Genomic DNA, 19457 nt, shown 5'->3' with positions numbered 1-19457 from the left:
AAATTTTTATCGACTCCAGCGCACGGTCTCTATCTTCAATAAATTTAGCTAGTGACGGTGAAAAAACATTTACACGTGACCTCCCGTATTTTATAGAAACACCTATTGATACAATGTCCAAACCATCCCACTAATTTCCGTAAGGGTTGTGGGTCCTTATTTAGACCGTTGCTAAGAATATTGAACTGCACATAGTTTAAATACCACCCTCGCATACTTTGTTGCCAAATTTTATCAGTTTATAATTTTTAATGATACTGTTTCACGCAACTATGTTTATGTAAAACTTCTGGCGCTGTAAATAATTCTACAAAACTATTTTTAATATTGTTATTATAATTTTTAATTTTCCATAGCTATATTTTTTAACAAAGTTTAATTCAAATTGTATACAAACATATTTTTTTCCTGAAATCGATAATTTTTAGGATTGACTATTGTAATTTGATTTTAACGATCTGGCAACGCTGTTGCGTATGGAAATCTCAGATAACGTTTCTAAAAGTTAGTATTTACGGGAAGGGACTGATTATCCTTTCGATATATAAGGAAACATCTTAATCCTTAGGGTGTTAAATCTTCATAACATTGAAATATACCAGTTGTCAAAACCTTTCGTATATAGTTAAACCGATATAAAAGAAGCTAATCGAAGCAAAACAGACTCTTTTCAACCAGTTTTTACGATTCAATTCTTACTCGGTTTGAAATATCCCCCGAAAAATCGAATACAACCCTGGAGAAAACTGGCGTAAAATATAAAAAATATAGTGGAAAACATAAAAAATAACCCGAATATTACAAGCAGTCGTGGCTCCTTTCGTTGGGTAAACATAACAGGCGAATTTTGCCGAGGTCCCCCCAATGGTGCTCATTTCGCAAGATGCGACAATGCCGTAGAATAAAAGTGGGATTCGGAATATGGAAAGAAAAAAAATCTAGAAAAAGAGAGAGGGGGGGGGGGGGACGCCATTTTTCATAACTTCAGACTTGTCAAGATTCGGAAAAATATGGCCGTCGTAAAAAAATAAAAGGGAATTTTTTTTTTACGAAACGTATAAGTCGCCGGGTTTTCCAGCGACTTCGAAAAGGGGCTAAAAAGGAGAGGTCTCAATATGTTCCACAGTTTGTATTTTGACTTTAGATTATTCATAAAAATAAAATATATATATATAAGGCCTTTAGGAAAAAATGAATGGTTTTTGACGGACTTACACACTGACGCCATCTAGATTTTTCGCACGCGCTAGAGCGAACCGCGCGCCTCGCAACGGGAGAAAGGGAGACCACCCCATTTTCTTTATTTGATTCACTTCGATAATATTGTGTTTAAAATCAAATTTCTTATACCTGGGTGGGTTATACGTGGACGAGGGTTGATTATAAAGACATTTTCGCGATCTACGATTCGAACTATTGATGTAAATGTTGAATGAAAACATGTTTTTCTATCAATGACTTAGAGGAAGTACGCTTCTGAAGTTGCTGGGCCCCCAGAAGTATTCAAATATAAACTTCGATTGAATGATTAATACAGTTGGACGTACTTGTTTGATTTACGGGGTATTGGACTCGGACCCATCTTTTTACCAAAAATAGTAAACGAAAGAGTAAAATTGGAATTGTTATTAGCAGAAGTATATAACATCTTTTAGACGGTAGTATCTAGCTTCCCTTACTGCTATAGTACCTTCGCGGGTTCCCGTTGCAGAGAAATTCGTTATTATAGTGATTTTTTTAAATACTATTTAATTTGAAAAATATTTTACATCGTCAGGTAAATTTTGAGACGTGCTTTGCCGATAAATGAACTCATATTGAAAAGTACATAGATTTAAACCTTTCTCTTAAGAGTTATTATACCGTACTTCGGTTATTATGAATTTTAATATACTTCTGTTATTAGGAATTTTAACATACTTCGGTTATCAGGGATTTAAATATACTTCTGAAATTAGGAATTTTAATTTACTTCTGTTATTAGGAATTTTAATATACTTCTGATATTCGCTATTAAAACATCTGATATTCGTTATTATAACATACTTCTGCTTTTCTTTATTATGACATACTTCTGCTTTTCTTTATTATGACATACTTCTGCTATTCGTATATTATAACATATTTCTGCTATTCGTTATTATAACATATTTTTTATTGGTTATGGTAACATATTTCGTTTATTCGTTATTCGTTATTCGTGATTATAACTTAATTCCGTTATTCGTTATTCGTGATTATAACTTAATTCCGTTATTCGTTATTATAACTTAATTCCGTTATTCCTTATTATAACATATTTCGTTTATTCGTTATTAACATAATTCCGTTATTCGTAGATATTTCGTTTATTCGTTATTATAAAAAGTACTTTTCTAATTGTACCAGATACGGGGTGGACTTAAACGGCGCCAGAAGGAAAAACGCCACCCGGGAGACCACGGCGACGCTGAAGGCCTGGTTAAGCGAACACAGGAAGAACCCTTACCCAACCAAAGGCGAGAAGATCATGTTAGCCATCATCACAAAGATGACCTTGACGCAAGTGTCCACCTGGTTCGCCAACGCCAGGAGGAGGTTAAAGAAAGAGAACAAGATGACCTGGTCACCGAGAAACCGATGCGACGACGACGACGATGACGAGGACGCCAGGCCTTCGAGGGACGCCAAAGACAGCGGTAGCGTGGCGTCATCCGGTGGCAAAAGTACTGACGGCATGGACTCCGTGTACAGGAAGCAAGCGGGCTCGCACGACCCGTCCGACATGTCGGCCATTCACCGGCAATACAATCCGCATTCTCTTCACCGAAAGGAAGAAGACGACAGATTAAAAGACGGTAAGTACTTGTCTAGAAAATGCGTCAAACACTCTGCGCGTGTGTAAAGGTACCACGAGGAGCGGCCATCTTTAAAAAAACAACAAAACGTCCACTGTTTTTGAAATATGGCAAATCCTCAGTGGCGGCACCAGGAATTTTCGCGAGGGTAGGCCAACCAAATAAATGGGCCCCCGACCTGGGACCCCCCTTTTCTCAACGAAATGCTTCAATAAAATAAAGTAGTGATGTACATGACGAACAAAAAAGTTCTAACAACAGTAAAACGAGTCCAAATATAACAGAACTGGTTTTATTTACTAGGAGATACCTCAAAAATTTCTAAATACATTATCGACAATTGTTTCATTGTTATTTATAAATAATTTTATCTCTTGGGACAATTTTGAGACCCTTTCTAGATCAATTTGGGGCCCCTTATAGGATGATTTTGGGGCCCCTCAAAATTTTAAGGTAGGCTGTGGCCTACCTGGCCTACCCCCTAGCGCCGCCACTGCAAATCCTTGTGATACCTTCGCACTTCTGCAGTCGCTATTACACATATATTTCCAAGGACTAATTAATACATGGAGGTATCCATCCCTCTACCGGCGAAAAAAACAAGTAATTCACTCTGCACGTGCATTAGGGTCGAGGGGTAAGACAGTCTCAGATAATCTGTACATCGAGTTCGTGCATTTAGAACTGTTAAAGGTACATATTTTCAAGAGTTCGCGAGTTCCATTTAGCACTGTCAAAGGTACGGCAGTGTACACCGAGTTCGCAGAGTGTCTTACCCCTCGATTAGGGTATCTCATGGAACATTTGCAATTCCTTGTGACACCTTCGCACTTGCGCAGTCGCTGTTACACCTTTATTTCCAAGGAGTAATTAATACATGGAGGTTTCCATCCCTCTATCGGCGAAAAAACGCGTAATTCACTCTGCACGTGCACTAGAGTATCTGATGGAGCATTATAAAGCAACACTCTACTTTTTTGCGTCTCTTTTTCGAAATTGAAATTGTAATATCTTTAAGAGCCGTTAGACTTCGTAGCTGACGTCATTTTAAACGAAACCGCTTCTTGTCATACCTTCGCACACGCGCAGTCGCCGTTACGCCTATTAATTAGTCCAAGGTGAATGTGACGTTGCCAAATCGGGATTATATTGAAAGGGACACTAACCCCGACTTAAGCCTCGGTATAAAATAAATCGTTTAAGACGCGGACTAGAGAGCTCGTCAAAGGGATTTCTAGATCTCTCCAAAAATGAGACGCGGCGCGCCCGGGATAATTAGCTGTCCCAGTGATGCATACGCTTGAAGGGAAACGACTTAAGCGGTGGACATTTTGGGGGTCCGTCCGGCTTATTTAGGTTTCTTCCGTTTATATTAGGCGCTATGGGGAAAAGGCGGCCTAATCGGGACGTAGCGCCGGCCGGGGAAACTCGGCCTTTTTCCGCGGAAGTCGCTCGGAAGACGGAAGGAAAACGGGATGGGACAAATTCGGGAATCGCCGATTGAGGATTCATCCGAGCAAAACAAAAGCTAGCTAGATTATTGAGTTCCTCCTAACCACCTCCTTTTCAAAAAAGGCTCGCTTTATACAGAGATTTGATATATATGTATATATCAAGTAAGCAGGGTGAACCGTGAGGAGAAAAGAGAGGGGTTTAGCGAGGGTAGCCGCCCGTGAAATGATCATTTTGCGGTTCTTTGCTTTTATTTATACGATGATATTATTTCGGGAAGGAAGAAGAGAGGGGACCCCTGGCGGCGGCGGCCCATTTATAGCCTCGCCAGCCACTAACGTGTCATTATGTACGCCATCTATTTATATAGAGGTTATCTCATTCGATTCAATCTGACTGATTTTGACAAGCATCCTTAGTTTTTTCCACTGAATAAAATATGACTGAGATGGCCATGGGAGGGGGGAGTTGAATTTTTTATTATTATTTAAATAATTTTATAATCTGTTAACGTAGGGATAGAACAAATAAAACTGATTTTTCCCTATTATTATTATTATTATCATCTTATTTATATACGGTGAAACATTTGCATTTTCAGATCTGGACGATTTAAGAAACGGCCTGGTGGACATTGACGACGATTCGAAATCGTCTGATCCGGGTTTGCTTCGAGGACTTCACCATCACGGTCACCACGGTCACCACCATCGACTGCAAGGGTCGTCGGCCCAACAGAGATCGCTACGAGTGTCGTCCAACGACAAGAACCCGGGGAGTCCGGGCGCCGCGTCGGACGGCGGCTCACCCGTGGCCTCCGACTCCGAGTCTTCCCAAACGTCGCTACTGTCGCCTTCGACGCCCGTCCACCACGACGGTCGCGGCTCGGGTGGCGGCTCATCATCCGTCACGGACATTCAGTCGCCCTCCAACCCCAAACCCAGAATCTGGTCCATCGTCGACACGGCCACTTCGGGGACGCCCGGAGGACCGAACGGGATTCCGATCCCGGCGTCGAGAGCCGCCGTTGAAGGACTCAGTTCTCTGCAACGCGCCCGTCTCGACTACCTGTCGTCGTACCAGAAACAAGGGGTCGGCGCCCCTTCCTGGTACGGCGCCGCGACGGGGCCGGGCGGGCCGGGACCCCCGGGCGGTTCCTTCCCCCTGTACGCCTGTTCCCCCATGGTGCCCAGCGCCGGCTCTCCGGCGTCCGCGGGACATCCGTCAGTCGCCCCTCAACTGGGCAGTTCGGGACCTTTAAGTGGCGGACACGGCATCGACGCGACGGCGGCGGCCGTGGCGGCGTCTCTGAACAGGTTAAGGACGGTACATGGCTTCGGCGCGCCAAACGACCTAAGTGTACCGGGCAGCCAAGGCGGACCTGGAAAGTCGAACGTCAGTAGTTTCAGTTTCGTCACCTCTTCGTCGAGGCTTCACCCCGCGATGACCACCGCCACGTCAGCGTCCGGAGGTTCGAGTTCCTCGGCCATCGCGGCGGTCGCCGGCTCCTTAGGCATCAACCCAATGGCCTCGATCGCCAGTAGGGTCGTCTCTTGAAAGACAACGGACCGTCAAGTTTGATTTTATTTAAGCGAAGCCCCACCATAATTTTTAATAACGTACTATATAATATATAGAGAAAAATAAAATAATTGATTTCTTGTCACGAGAAAAAGCGAAATTCGACCCAATAATTATTGTTTTAAAAGAGAAAAATGAACTTTAGAGATAAATTATAAATACCAAACGGCAGTTGTTTCGCAAAAATTGACGGCGAAAACCCCAACCTTCGTGTTTCGTTCAATACCAAAGCTTGTAAATAAAACTACTAAAAAGGTAATTAATATACATAGTTGAATTTAACCTATAAAACCCAAGTGTCCGATCATATAGTTTCCCGTATCAAATACTTGGGACTACGCTTAAAATACTACGACGAAACCTTCAGAAGGAATTCGTGGTTCATTTAATAAACTGAGAAAAATAAGGTTAAATAATAAGTAACCTAAGCTTACGTATTCATAATTTTTCGTTAACTTTCTCGCCTTTGTTTATTAATTAGTAATTAATAATACTAAAGCAAATGTTACCCGCCCTAAAAAATATTTCGTACTCGAGAAATAGTACGAAATAGGTTTCATGTCAGCCCCCGATCTCATAACTAAAAATCCCTGAACCAAAAAGATAAAAACCCTAACGCGAAATAATGAAAATACCAATGTTAAATATGTGTAAAAAAAATAAAAAAAAATGCGTGGAGACGCTATAGGACGTATTCATTTTCGATGAAAAGAAAAAAAAGCTTGTAAAAATTTTAATATTCGATCGAAAAATAAAAGCTAAAATGTCATAACTGAATTTATTTGTTTTTATTTCATTTGTGGTAACAAAGGTAGGAAATTTTCTTTTTACGTAGACGTTACGGCAAAATGGTATAGAAGACCGTTTACGGGCCTTTATTGGATTTTATATGCCTTTACGGCGTTACAGTACTTTATTGCGTTACATGATTTTTTATATGCCTTTACGGCGTACAGGATTTTATATGCCTTTATGGCATTACAGGATTTTATATGCCTTTATGGCATTACAGGATTTTATATGCCTTTATGGCGTTACAGGATTTTATATGCCTTTATGGCGTTACAGGATTTTATATGCCTTTACGGCGTTACAGGATTTTATATGCCTTTATGGCGTTACAGGATTTCATATGCATTTACGCCGTTTACGGTGTTACCGGATAAATTTTGAACTAAGCTCAAAATTTTAGTGTTGTTAAATTGATTTTGGGTAAAGTTAGATAAGCTAGGCCTATATTAAAATAATATTCTGTTCATAAGGTAATAGTTTCACCGATCGGTTACTTACCTTTCTGATAAAAATATAAGGTTATTTGAAGTTAACAAGGCCATACTTTGTTTATTCAAAAACATTGACCGTTTGGTTGCTAAGCCTTGTCACCAAATAAACACTAGATAATCACCAAAAACAATAAGAATATTTGCCGCTCTGTATATTTATAGCGAGAAATTTAAACATATCGGCCTTATTTTGCTAAAAGAGCGTACAGATAGCTTAATAGTGGAATGTCACGGAATTCGAGATATGGATTCCGTGGAACATTTCGACATTACATTGGTCAAAATACACGTTTGTTTTTCTCGTATAGTTATACAATACTATTGTCATAATCTTTTCGATACGCGACTGGCTAGTCCACATCCATTAGTTGAAATATCTGTTAACCGCACTTTGGCGGTGGAACGCTTAGCGCTTGATGAAAGTTAGGCACGAAATTAATTTTATTATTAAGCGGACAGCAACGCTGAGAACGGGTACCAAAATTTAATTATATTCTCTACTCGTCTGACGCGGTACCTGCCTTAAATGGTTTGCCGTATTGGTTTTAATATCAAATAATGGAAATGTATATGCTCCGCGGTTTTCCGAGATAAATTAAGCCAATGTTTATACGTCCAATTTCGGCTATTAAAGAAACGTTTTAATATATAAAATGGAATTTAGGTGGAGTTTGACTTCGCTTAAAATTTATGAGACGCGCGGGAAAATGTCTCCCGTTCGTTCAATCGAACCCAATATGGTTATAGGTGTTCCAAGCAGTTTCGTAACGTACAAACAATTCGTTAAGCCTTTAGTACTTAAAGGGAAACGCTCAAGTTACGGAGTTGTTACGAAAAGGGTATCGCATTGAGTAAATAAATTAATTATTAAAATGTACGGGATAAATATTGTTTGTTATTTGGTGCGATGTTAATTGAAATCAATGGTTAAAATGATTGAATTTAATTACTATATTTTCACGTATTTGAAAGCCTACAACTTTATCGCTAAAATATTTTTTTAGTTTTCTTTGCAATAAGTATTTTAACACTTTTTGATAAGAGTTTTTTTAGTTTTCTTTGCGATAATTATTTTAAAACTTTATCCCAAAAATATTTTTAGTTTTTTAATTAATTTTTATGGTGATAAGTATTTTAAAACTGCTAAAATATTTTTAGTTTTTTAATTAATTTTTTATGGTGATAAGCATTTCAAAACTGCTAAAATATTTTTAGTTTTTTATTGGGATAAGCATTTTAAAACTTTATTGCTAAAATAATATTCAGGTTTCTTTGCCATAAGCATTTTGAAAAGTTATTGCTAAAATAACTTTAATTGTTTTAAAAGTTTATTGCTAAAATATATTTAACTTTATTTGTTTTCCTTTGCCAAAATTTAAAGTGATTGAACTTAATTACTATATTTTTACGTATTTGAAATACTACAATTTTTTTGTTTTCTTTACGATAAGCATTTTAAAACTTTATCGCTAAAGTATTTTTTTATTTTTTTTGGGGATAAACATATTAAATCTTTATTAGTAAAATATTTTTAGTTTATTTTTGGGATAAGCATTTTAAAACTTTGCTAAAATATTTTTTAGTTTTATTTTTGGGATAAGCATTTTAAAACTATTGCTAAAATATGTTTTTTAGGTTTCTATGCCATAAGAAATTAAAAAAGTTATTGGTAAAATAGCTTTAATTATTTCAAAACTAAAAATATATTTAACTTAATTTGTTTAAGTTTGCCACAAACAATTAATATTTAAACCACCACTTCAATAACTACAATTTAGAACAGAAAATTAAAGTGAAATCAATATTAATATCGAAATATCTTTCATCCATAAGGTGCGAAATTTAGCCGATGGTGGTCGGTTCTGCAGGAAGCAGGTTTTGGGTCTCTGGTATCGAAAGATTAGTCTGGAAAGTCGACAAAACTAGGCATTAGCCGCCATCTATTATAGTTGCGGAATGATGTCGCTTTGCGAGCTCCTAAAACAGCATTATGCAAATGAGAGCGGAGCCGGAGAAGGAAAAAGCTTCGGATTGTATCCAAGAACGCCCTTTTCTCTTTTCTGCAATTGATTCGCCAGAAATAAAGACTCCATCCAAGGGACCATCCACAAATATTCATTATTCAAAGAGTATCCACCAATTATTTGGATACGTTCGTTAAAAATAGGATGATAAAATTAGCGAATAAGTAGATTAGTCCATTATGAAAAGGGATAATAAAGCTAAACCGTAAACAAATTTGAAGAAATTTAAAAACTTACTAATAGCTCGTACCGATAGGTCTTCGAGCAAACAAAAAGACGCGAAACTCGGGCCAAATAGATCTTCGAGTGAAAAATTAAATAAAATAAAATAGCCAGAAATTTCAACGGTAGACCGGTTTTGTCCTATTTGGGGCTCGTCAGTACCGTGCGGGAAATCTGGCTCGCGACTATAACACCGAATAGAGAAACTAAGCCTAAATATTAAAAATTTCAAAACGAGTTGCGTAGCAACGGAGAACCGAATAGGGGGAGAGGGTGGTGGAGATTAGTATATACGCAATGTTATGTTAAAGGGAACCACCTATGGACTGCATTGTAAAGGATGATAAAATTAGCGAATAAGTAGATTAGTTCAAAATAACCTATTCAGTGAGGGCACCAGGGACTAGGCTTCTATTAATTAATTCTAGTGTTGTGAGTCGGAAAATTTTCCGCGGAAAATGACCGAGGCCTTTTTCCGGAAACTTTTCTGTATTTTTCCGAAAAAGATAAAAAAATGTTTTAATTCCATGATTAGTCTAATATTGTTTGCAAATTTTAATAAAGCGGCAATTTCGCCTCATTTTTTTAATCTAAAAGTAAAACTAAACTTCTAGACTAGCTTTAAACTGATTAACAATATAGTAGTATGTTTATTGTTTACTGTTATTTGACATTTTATATCGATAAAAAAATTAAAAAATTAAAATCCTTTAAAAAGTAATTTATGTTAATTTTTAAATTTTCTGAAAATTAACAACCCTAATTAATTCAGTGATGTTTCGGTTACCCTAAAACGCGAAATACACGCTTCCAATCCCTCTTGCGGTTAAAAAATGCGTTACTCACTCTGCGCATGTGTGAAGTTGTTTTTAAAAATTATAATGATGATACCATGGGGGCCCATATAATTAAAAAAATAATAACCCCCATTGCAAGTTAAATTTTAAATTAAATTAAATTTCTACCAAAGTTTATTCAAAGTAATTGAAATTGAAATTATAAATTACCATATTTTGCTAGTTTTGGGAAATAATAAAGTGGGCTTTCATTAAATATTTATCATATGAAGAATATGAAGTTAATTTCATTGTTATTAATTACCCTACTAAAGATAAACGGATTTTTTTTTCAAATAGAATAATAATACATTTTATTATAATCAGCTAGGCTAATACCCAAGGCACCACCTTAGGCCCAAGTCATCAAGCGACTTTTAGAGCCATTAATTCAGGTGGCCGGGTTACAATGCGTAGGAGGGTCGTGCCAAGCCCTTCATGCCACGCGAGCCAACAGCTCCCTACACTCACTATTACCGTTAACCTCAACCAGTTTTTATGGAAGGGGAAACCGAACAGCTCGGAGGAAAACCCCTTAAACCAGTCATACTTATAGAATAATAATACATTTTATTATAATCAGCTAGGCTAATACTCAAGGCATGATTAGTCTAATATTGTTTGCAAATTTAAATAAAGCGGAATTTTCGCCTCATTTTTTCGAATCTAAAAGTAAAACTAAACATCTAGACTAGCTTCAAACTAATTAACAATGTAACACTATTAATGGTAGTATGTTTACTGTTATTAGACATTTTATATCGATAAAAAGTTTAAAAAAATTAAAAATCCCTAAAAAGTAATTTATGTTTAAATTTTTTATTTTTCAGATTTGCGGAAAATTTTCCGCATTTTATTTTTCCGGAAAATTAACAACACTAAACTTTGCAGTAATAGAATATTTAATTATGAGCTTGTAACTATATAAAGTTCAGTCTATAATAATTACGTAGCTTCTAAGAGTACCTTTTGACCTTTTTCACTCTATTTAATAGAAGCATCTTTCAAAGTTACTTTTACCTTGGAGCAACAAACACAACACCCCACACAAGGAGAACGCAACCCGTCAAAAGTCGTGGATTTTCTTGGGTAAGTTTTTCATTGGTTAGACGCTTTAGCGCCTGCTGCCGTCGGAAGGGGAAATTTCGGAAATTGACTTCCCCCCCCCGCCCGTAAAACGTTCAGCGAAAAGGCTCGTGGCGCTCGTCCAATGAAATTCGTACACAACCCTTCGTTAGCGTGTTTAAAGGCGAGCTGCGTTCTCCTTGTGTTTGTTGCTCCTAGCTTTTACGAACGACCCCTGTCGAGGAGTTTTTATAAATATTTTTATCCCTGTAATGTTTAGCTGCAAAAAAAGAGAGGGGGTAGAGAATGGGGGTTGACAGAATATATAAGATGGCAGAGAGGATATGGAAGACATTTGGGCGAAGACGTTGCAGGAAATGTCCGAGGATCAAGGAAAGAATCCAGCAAATGGCCGATGGAGAAGGAGGATCAACTGCATCCAGAACATCGTGGCCATTAGAATCAAGTCTAGCGGGATTCCTTCCTTTAAAAAGAAGAAACAGCAACTTAGTCGGGGTTTTTTGGCCAATCGATTTTTAAAGGATTTTAAAACCGAGATAATAAAATGCTGTTGTTCAAAATGGAATATATTCAAATCCAAACTGACAAAAAAAATCGTCGCGCTGTATTTTAGGTTTTAAGTCAACCGTTGCTTTTACCAATATTCTGAAAATGATAAATAATTTTTCAATAAAATTCTACCACGAAAAAACGTAGATATCTTAAATTGAGAAAATGACTTCGCAAAACTACGTTTTTATTTATAAAATATCAGTATTTATTCAGTCTAAATTTTAGATTTTAAGTCAACCGTTGCTTTTACCAATATTCTGAAAATGTGAAATAGTTTTTAAATAAGATTCTACCATGGAAAAACGTAGATATCTTAAATTGAGAAAATGACTTCGCAAAACTACGTTTTTATTTATAAAATATCAGTATTTATTCAGTCTAAATTTTAGATTTCAAGTCAACCGTTATACCAATATTTTTATGATACAAAATATTTTTTCTTGATAAAATTCCACCACGGAAAAACGTAACTTCGTAAGTGCACCAAACTTCATGCAATAACAGTTATTTTATCCAGGCTATTTAGATTTTAAGTCAACCGTCGAATTAACCAATATTATTATGACACAAAATATTTTTTTTTGACAAAATTCCACCATGGAAAAACGTGGTTATCTTAAATTGAAAAAATTACTTCTTAAAAAATTCTTACATGGAAACAAAATTTAGGGCGATGCCTTTAAAGGTTCGATTTTAACGTATAGTTAAAAATTAATATTATTCACTATTTTAAACGGTGTTTTATGTAAAAACTAAAAACGAAAGATCAAAGATATAAAAAGAAACACCAAAATATTAATATTTCACGGATTTCAGCAAATTTTAAATTTATTAGTTTCATATAGTTGGCGCCATCTGGTAATACATTTGATATTTAAAAATTGTTCTTTAATGGCGTTACCCCTGTGAAAAGATATACCTTGTCAAATGAGTAACGTTCTATATAAGTATTACTATCCTGTCAAAAATTTAGATTTAATAATTAAAATTTAATAATAATTCTAGCAAGAAATAAATTGGGAAAATGACTTCGTAAGACCACGAAGCTTAATACAAAACATTATTTTTATCCAGTCTAAATTAAAACTATTATTATAAACTACATGGCTGAAACGAAATCCATTGAACGAACAACAACGCAGGTGGGTGCCGATCCCGTCACATTGAGATGAGGTGGAAAAAATGTATGAAAAACCATCCCAATTAAAATTTCATCACTTACGACGTTACGAAGCTTATATAATATAATTTTCAACGGTCATAGCGGGGCAATTATTTATAGTCAAATTATTCGCGCTGCGCAACCATTAATTTGAATAGCCTAGGAGGGTAAACAAGCAGTGGCTTGCGGGTCAAATAATAGCCCTTTCTTTAGCCACCGCCACGCTATGGTCATTTGATAACAATAAATATCAAAGGAGAGGGTGCCTTTCTTTGATGACCCCCCTCGTTTTATCCCCTCTGTCCCCCCCCCCTCTTTCCGATTACGCTGGAAGCAGCGAAACCAGGAGGGCTGCTTAGTCAATAATAGCATTATAAAAGGAAGGGCAGATTTCGTCGTGGGAGAGTCGGCATGAGCGCGTCAGAGCCATATAATCGACTTTGGGGCTTTTGTATGCAGATTAGGAAAGAATTGAATAAAGGGGAAGCGCTTGCCAACGACGGAGGGGTGTTTTATTTAGTTCAAGATGATATCGACTTTGAAATTGAATTTTTATTCATTTTGAATGATTTTTTTCTAAATTAAATATAAATATCAATTAAATGGACAGTAGTTTGGTACAACGTTTTTTTTACATTTTGAGGGATTTTTAAATTAATTGTAAACTAAATATGATTATAATTTAAATTAAATTACATTAAAATGTAAATTTATTAATTTTGAAGATTTTTATTTTATTAATTTTAAACTACATATAAATATAAATTAACGACGATAAGTCATTCGATTTTTTAATTATTGTTAAACTTAATATAAATTATATTAAATTAAAATAAAATATTATTGTTTGGAGGAGAACCTTTAATTAATTCTAAGCAAAATTTTAATATAAATTAAATTAAAAATAATTTTGTAATTTTATTTTATTAATTTTTAATTGAATACGAATATAAATTAACGATGAGAAGTTAGTTAAAACTTTTATTATAAATATTTTTGGGGAATTGTTTAATTAATAATGTTAAACTGAATATTAATTAAAATGTAATTTTATTGATTTTGGAGATTAGCCAATTATTGCTAAACTTAATTTTAATTTTAATTAAATTATAATTTTAAACAACATATAAATATAAATTAGCGACGAGAAGTCATTAAAAACGTTTCTATTTTAAATTATTGTTAAACTTAATAATATGAATTAAATTATATTAAAATGTAATATTATTGTTTTGTGGAGATCTTTTAATTATTTCTAAACTAATTTTTAATATAAATTAAATTAAAACTAATTTTGTAATATTATTTTATTAAATTTTAACTGAATACGAATATAAATTAACGATGAGAAATCAGTTAAAACTTTTACAATAATTTTTGGGGAATTGTTTATTTAATAATGTTAAACTGAATATTAATTAAAATGTAATTTTATTGATTTTGGAGATTATCCAATTATTGCTAAACTTAATTTTAATTTTAATTAAATTAGAATTTTAAACAACATATAAATATAAATTAACGACGAGAAGTCATTTAAAAAGTTTCTATTTTTAAATTACTGTTTAACTTAATAATATAAATTAAATTAAATTAAAGTGTAATGTTATAGTTTTGTGGAGATCTTTTATTATTGCTAAACTAAAATTTTATATAAATTAAACCGTAACTAACACATAATTTTATAATTTTTATAATTTTTGTTTTACTAATTTTCATAATTATTTTTGTGGAATTTTTTATTTAATGTTAAACTGAATATTAATTAAATTAATTTCGATTAAAATGTAATTTTATTGATTTTGGAGATTTTTAAATTATTGCTAAACTAAATTTTAATATAAATTAAATTATAATTTTTAACTACATATAAATGTTAATTAATGTCAACTAGAAGGCAGTTAAATGTTTTATATTTATTTTGTATAATTTTTATTTAATTAATTTTTAACTAAATATTAATATAAAACGAACGATGAGTTTAATCAAAACTTAGTAAATTTTTCATAATTTTATTAATTTTAAACCAATATATAAATATAAATTAAAACATAATAAGTTAATTAAAAAGTAAACAAACTTATATTCATAACTCTCAAAGTACACTTAAACATTTAAAATTTAGTTAAAAAGACTTCCGCATTCTATTTGGTTTTAATTTAAATTTATTTAAATTTTTTAATGTAAATTTTTTTAATATATGTTAAAATACTTCTACATTCAATTACAAGTAACATAATAGACATAAGTATGACACGCTCTATTAATGTAATGTAATATTTGATTTTATAAAATGAAAAGCAGTCTTGCGCAACTTATTAAATTGTTGCTCTTACGTCACAGAATTATTAGAATTTTCTTCGCACGAGTGATTTGCACGCGCGCTAGAAAACCTATATTCCTCTGGCGACTGTAGCGCGCGCTCGTAGACTTGTCAAAGTAAGAGACTGTGACGTCAGAGCCACATTTAAACAAGAGGACCACGTTACATTAGAACTACAAAAGAACTATTCATTTAATTGTAATTTTATCATCTCCGCAATATCGTTAGTGTGGAATAAATATTGTTTCTGTATCAAATTATACTTTAAATTAACAAAACTTTTGCCCATTTCAGAGTAAATTGTCAGCATGAAAATTTCGTAAATATAAAATTAAAATCTGTGTCATTTTTGAAAAAAATGATCCAAGGTGGCTTCGGCATGACTGACCTTGCCCACCCCCCCCCCCCCCAGCGTCTAAATCGACCCTAAGCTCCTAAATAATATCTATCTATTGAAAAGCGAGATTTTAAGTACTTAAAAATTGACACGTTGCAGAGTCCTGGGCGAAAAACACACTGTAAACTGGAGAATTTACATTAGGAAAATCTCGAGTCGAAGAACTTTTTATTGGAACGAACATAAAAGTGATAGAAACAAACGTTGGCTAACAAGGCCCGCTGAGTATCCTACTTCGACAGAGGGGGGTCACCGAGAAGGGAGGAAACAAGGTCACCCCATCTTTCGGAGGAAATATATTTTTTACAGTTATAAACAATAAGGAATGAGAGAGGGGAACATTTAGCTCTGCGCTTTCTCTGTGTTTATAAGGCGACGTCTGCCAGTCCAGAAAAGAAGTGGAAGGGAAATTGTTAAAGAAAACATTTCCAATTCTCGCGCGTGCCACGCGAAAACAGGGTGAGAACATTGAGACGAACTCTTTCATTTTGGCACCCCTTTAAAGAGATGCCCTGACATTTACGACGACAAGAAATGCAATGCAGGATCCGTCCGTGGACGCGAGAGCCGCGATGGGCATTTTTGTTGAGAATCGCTCAACTCGCGCTTGATCGTGAAATATCAGCTCGCCAAATTTTGAGAGGCAAAATTTTCGGTACTCTCTTGTCGCTGTTTATTGAGAGGAAAAATTTCGCTCCTCTATTTTTGCTCTTTATTGAGCAGTGAAAATTTCACTTCTCTCTTTTCGCTTTAATTTAGCGGCGAAATTTTCGCCTCCCTATTTTCGCTCTTTATTGGGCGGCGAAATTTTCGCTCCTCTCTTTTCGCTCTTTATTGAGTGGCGAAATTTATGCTCCTCTATTTTCGCTCTTTATTGAGCTACGAAATTTTCGGTCCTCTATTTTTGCTCTTTATTGAGCGGCTAAATTTTCGCTCCTCTTTTCGCTCTTTATTGAGCAGCGAAATTTATGCTCCTCTCTTTCCGCTCTTTATTGAGTGGTGAAATTTAGGCTCCTCTCTTTTCCCTCTTTATTGAGCGGCAAAATTTTCATTCCTCTATTTTCGCTTTAATTGAGCTACTAAATTTTCGCTCCACTATTTACGCTTTAATTGAGCGGCTAAATTTTCACTCCACTATTTTCGATTTATTTGAGCGGTGAAATTTTCACTCATCTCCTTTCGCTATAATTTAGCGGTGAAAATTACACTCTTCCCTTTTCGCCGTTTATTGAGTGGCGAAATTTATGCTCCTCTATTTTCGCTATTTATTGAGCGGCAAAATTTGGCTCCTCTCTTTTCCCTCTTTATTGAGTGGCAAAATTTTCACTCATCTCTTTTCTTTTACGACCTTTTAAAAATATATTTTACCGCTCAAATTCTCTCAAAATTCCAAAAACGAGAGGAGAGCGCCCATCTCTGCGCGCGAGTTGACTTCGTGGGAGTACGTCAGCGTCGTGAAGACTGCCGTGGTAAGGCCCGCAAAGGAAAGAATTTCCGGTCTTTCATACTCCACCAAATCCTTAAACGCTGCAACAACAATGTTTAGATTCCAAATCGTTTCGTTTTTAGAAACTTCGCCAGCGTAAACCGACGCTACAAAGCTGTTATTTATAGTAAAATTCTACAGTTTAGCGGAAATGGTAAAAAATAAATGTATTAAAATTAACCACGAAAGAATGTGGCAAAAATAATAACACGATTTTGTCGGGCAATAAATAAATGGTACGATATGGACCCTACTTAACCATTAAAGAAAAGATATTTATAGGATTGTTAAGAGCGAGTGGTTAAGCCCCTTTGCACTTTAATTCTTGACACTTCCAACACGTGTCAATTGGAGGCCTCTTAGGCTCGTGCTTTGCGTCACCAAATGTAAACAGAACTCTCGCGTCGCGCGACGAAAATTCCATCGGAAAAAAAATATATCCTTGGCTCTTAAATAAGTTTGGCCTTACTATTTAATTTAAGCAATTCCATATGTCTCCTTAGAAAATATAACCAATAAAGATTAATACATAATGGATTAATATTAAAAGATAGTCATGGTTACTAAAATGTAGTGTTCGGAATTGTTTATTCATTATCCACAAATTTTCCGATTTATTTAAAAAACGTTGGTAAAAAGAATATCATTTTAACTTATTTAATTATGTTTTTTACGCAACCAAGCATTTATTTGAATAAAAGTGGTATTTATTTAAATAATTTCTTATGTTTATTAAACTTATAAATAAATGTTTTATGTGAAAATTACAAAAAAAGAAAAAAAAACAACACAAAAAAAAACTAAAGGTGGACCAATTAGTCTTCCAGGGAAGCACCCGGCGGGAAGGTGTGCAACACCGAAGCGGCATTACCGCGTTGAACGGCGACCGCGATGCGCTGGATAATAGTTTGTTTTATTTAAATAATAGGCTTATTCACTTTCGATTATTTAAACATTTTCCAATTTTTATTCAACTATAACCAATATATTGGTTATTAAAATAAATATTATTTAAATATAGCCGAGCTTATTTTATTCATGGATAAAAATTAATTGACTGCCGAGCACTACTAAAATGTCAAACTTAAAAAAATCCGAAATTAATATAAATTGAACTACTATTGAAAATTAAAATTAATATAAATTAAACTATTTTTGAAATATAGTTTGAAATTAAACTATTATTGATATATAAATTAATATAAATTAAACTGTTATTGAAAATTAAAATTAATATAAATTAAACTATTATTGAAAATTGAAATGAATATAAATTAAACTATTATTGAAAATTGAAATTAATATAAATTAAACTATTATTGAAAATTGAAATTAATATAAATTAAACTATTATTGCTAATTAAAATGATTGTAGACCATTGGTTTTCATTCATTATACCGTTAGTTATACACATTTATATATCGTAGGTTACGTGACGATAGTATATCTAATTTGGACTAAACTATGTCTTCAATATTTATTATTTCGTACCGACGTGTAATTTTAGACCTTTTTCCCTTGAAATTTGATATTTTCCGGGTTTAATTTTGGAAAATAACCTTGATAAGACCCGACGTTAATTAGTTGCCTACCATATCTAACCTAACCCAACCTAACTTAACCTAACCTAACCTAACCTAACCTAACCCAACCCAACCCAACCTGAACTAACCTAACTTAACCTAGCCCAACCTGAACTAACCTAACCCAACCCAACCTAACCTAACCTAGCCTAACCTAACCCAACCCAACCCAACATGAACTAACCTAACCTAACCTAACCCAACCTGAACTAACCTACCCGAAGTGAAAACGAACCAGATTTAAATTTCCCATTCAACTGAATCCCGCCATGTTGGGCTATAACCGAAAATACTTTTCAGTTCAATGGGATTCGGTCAAACGGTCCAATAGTATACAACCATTAAAATTAACATAAATTAAACTATTAATGAAAATTACTGAAAATAACTTTATTATTTATTACTGGGGGGGGGGGAGGCAAAGGCTTGTGTAAGGCTCATATTATAATAAAAGTTAAAAAAACTTGTTAAGTTTAACGGTCATAGTTAGTGTAGGGCGCTGTTGGCTCGCGTGGCATGAAGGGCTTGCCACCACCCTCCTACGCATTGTAACCCGGCCACCTGAATTAATGGCATTTAATGTCGCTAGCTAACTTGGATCTAAGGTGGTGTCTTGGGTATTAGCCTAGCTG

General features: G+C 34.6%; 1 protein-coding gene across 5 annotated transcripts in view; it reads left to right on the top strand.

Moving 5' to 3' along the window:
- LOC149926502 (uncharacterized) overlaps positions 1 to 6611 on the top strand; it is a 32612-nt gene extending 26001 nt beyond the window's left edge. For all 5 annotated transcript variants that reach the window (XM_090158984.1, XM_090158985.1, XM_090158988.1 and 2 more), the window contains 2 exons: positions 2389 to 2837; positions 4891 to 6611. In XM_090158984.1, coding sequence (XP_090015110.1) covers positions 2389 to 2837; positions 4891 to 5846 — 1405 coding nt within the window. In that variant the 3' untranslated portion in view covers positions 5847 to 6611. The remainder of the gene's footprint in view (positions 1 to 2388; positions 2838 to 4890) is intronic.
- The last annotated feature ends 12846 nt before the right edge of the window (positions 6612 to 19457 follow it).

The sequence above is a fragment of the Leiobunum rupestre genome, chromosome 9 (genome assembly GCF_980474605.1).
Source record: "Leiobunum rupestre chromosome 9, qqLeiRupe1.1.hap1, whole genome shotgun sequence".
Classification (NCBI taxonomy): Eukaryota; Metazoa; Arthropoda; class Arachnida; order Opiliones; family Sclerosomatidae; genus Leiobunum; species Leiobunum rupestre.
The sequence above is the reverse complement of the archived record's forward strand: the minus strand, read 5'-3'. Positions and strand labels throughout refer to the sequence as shown.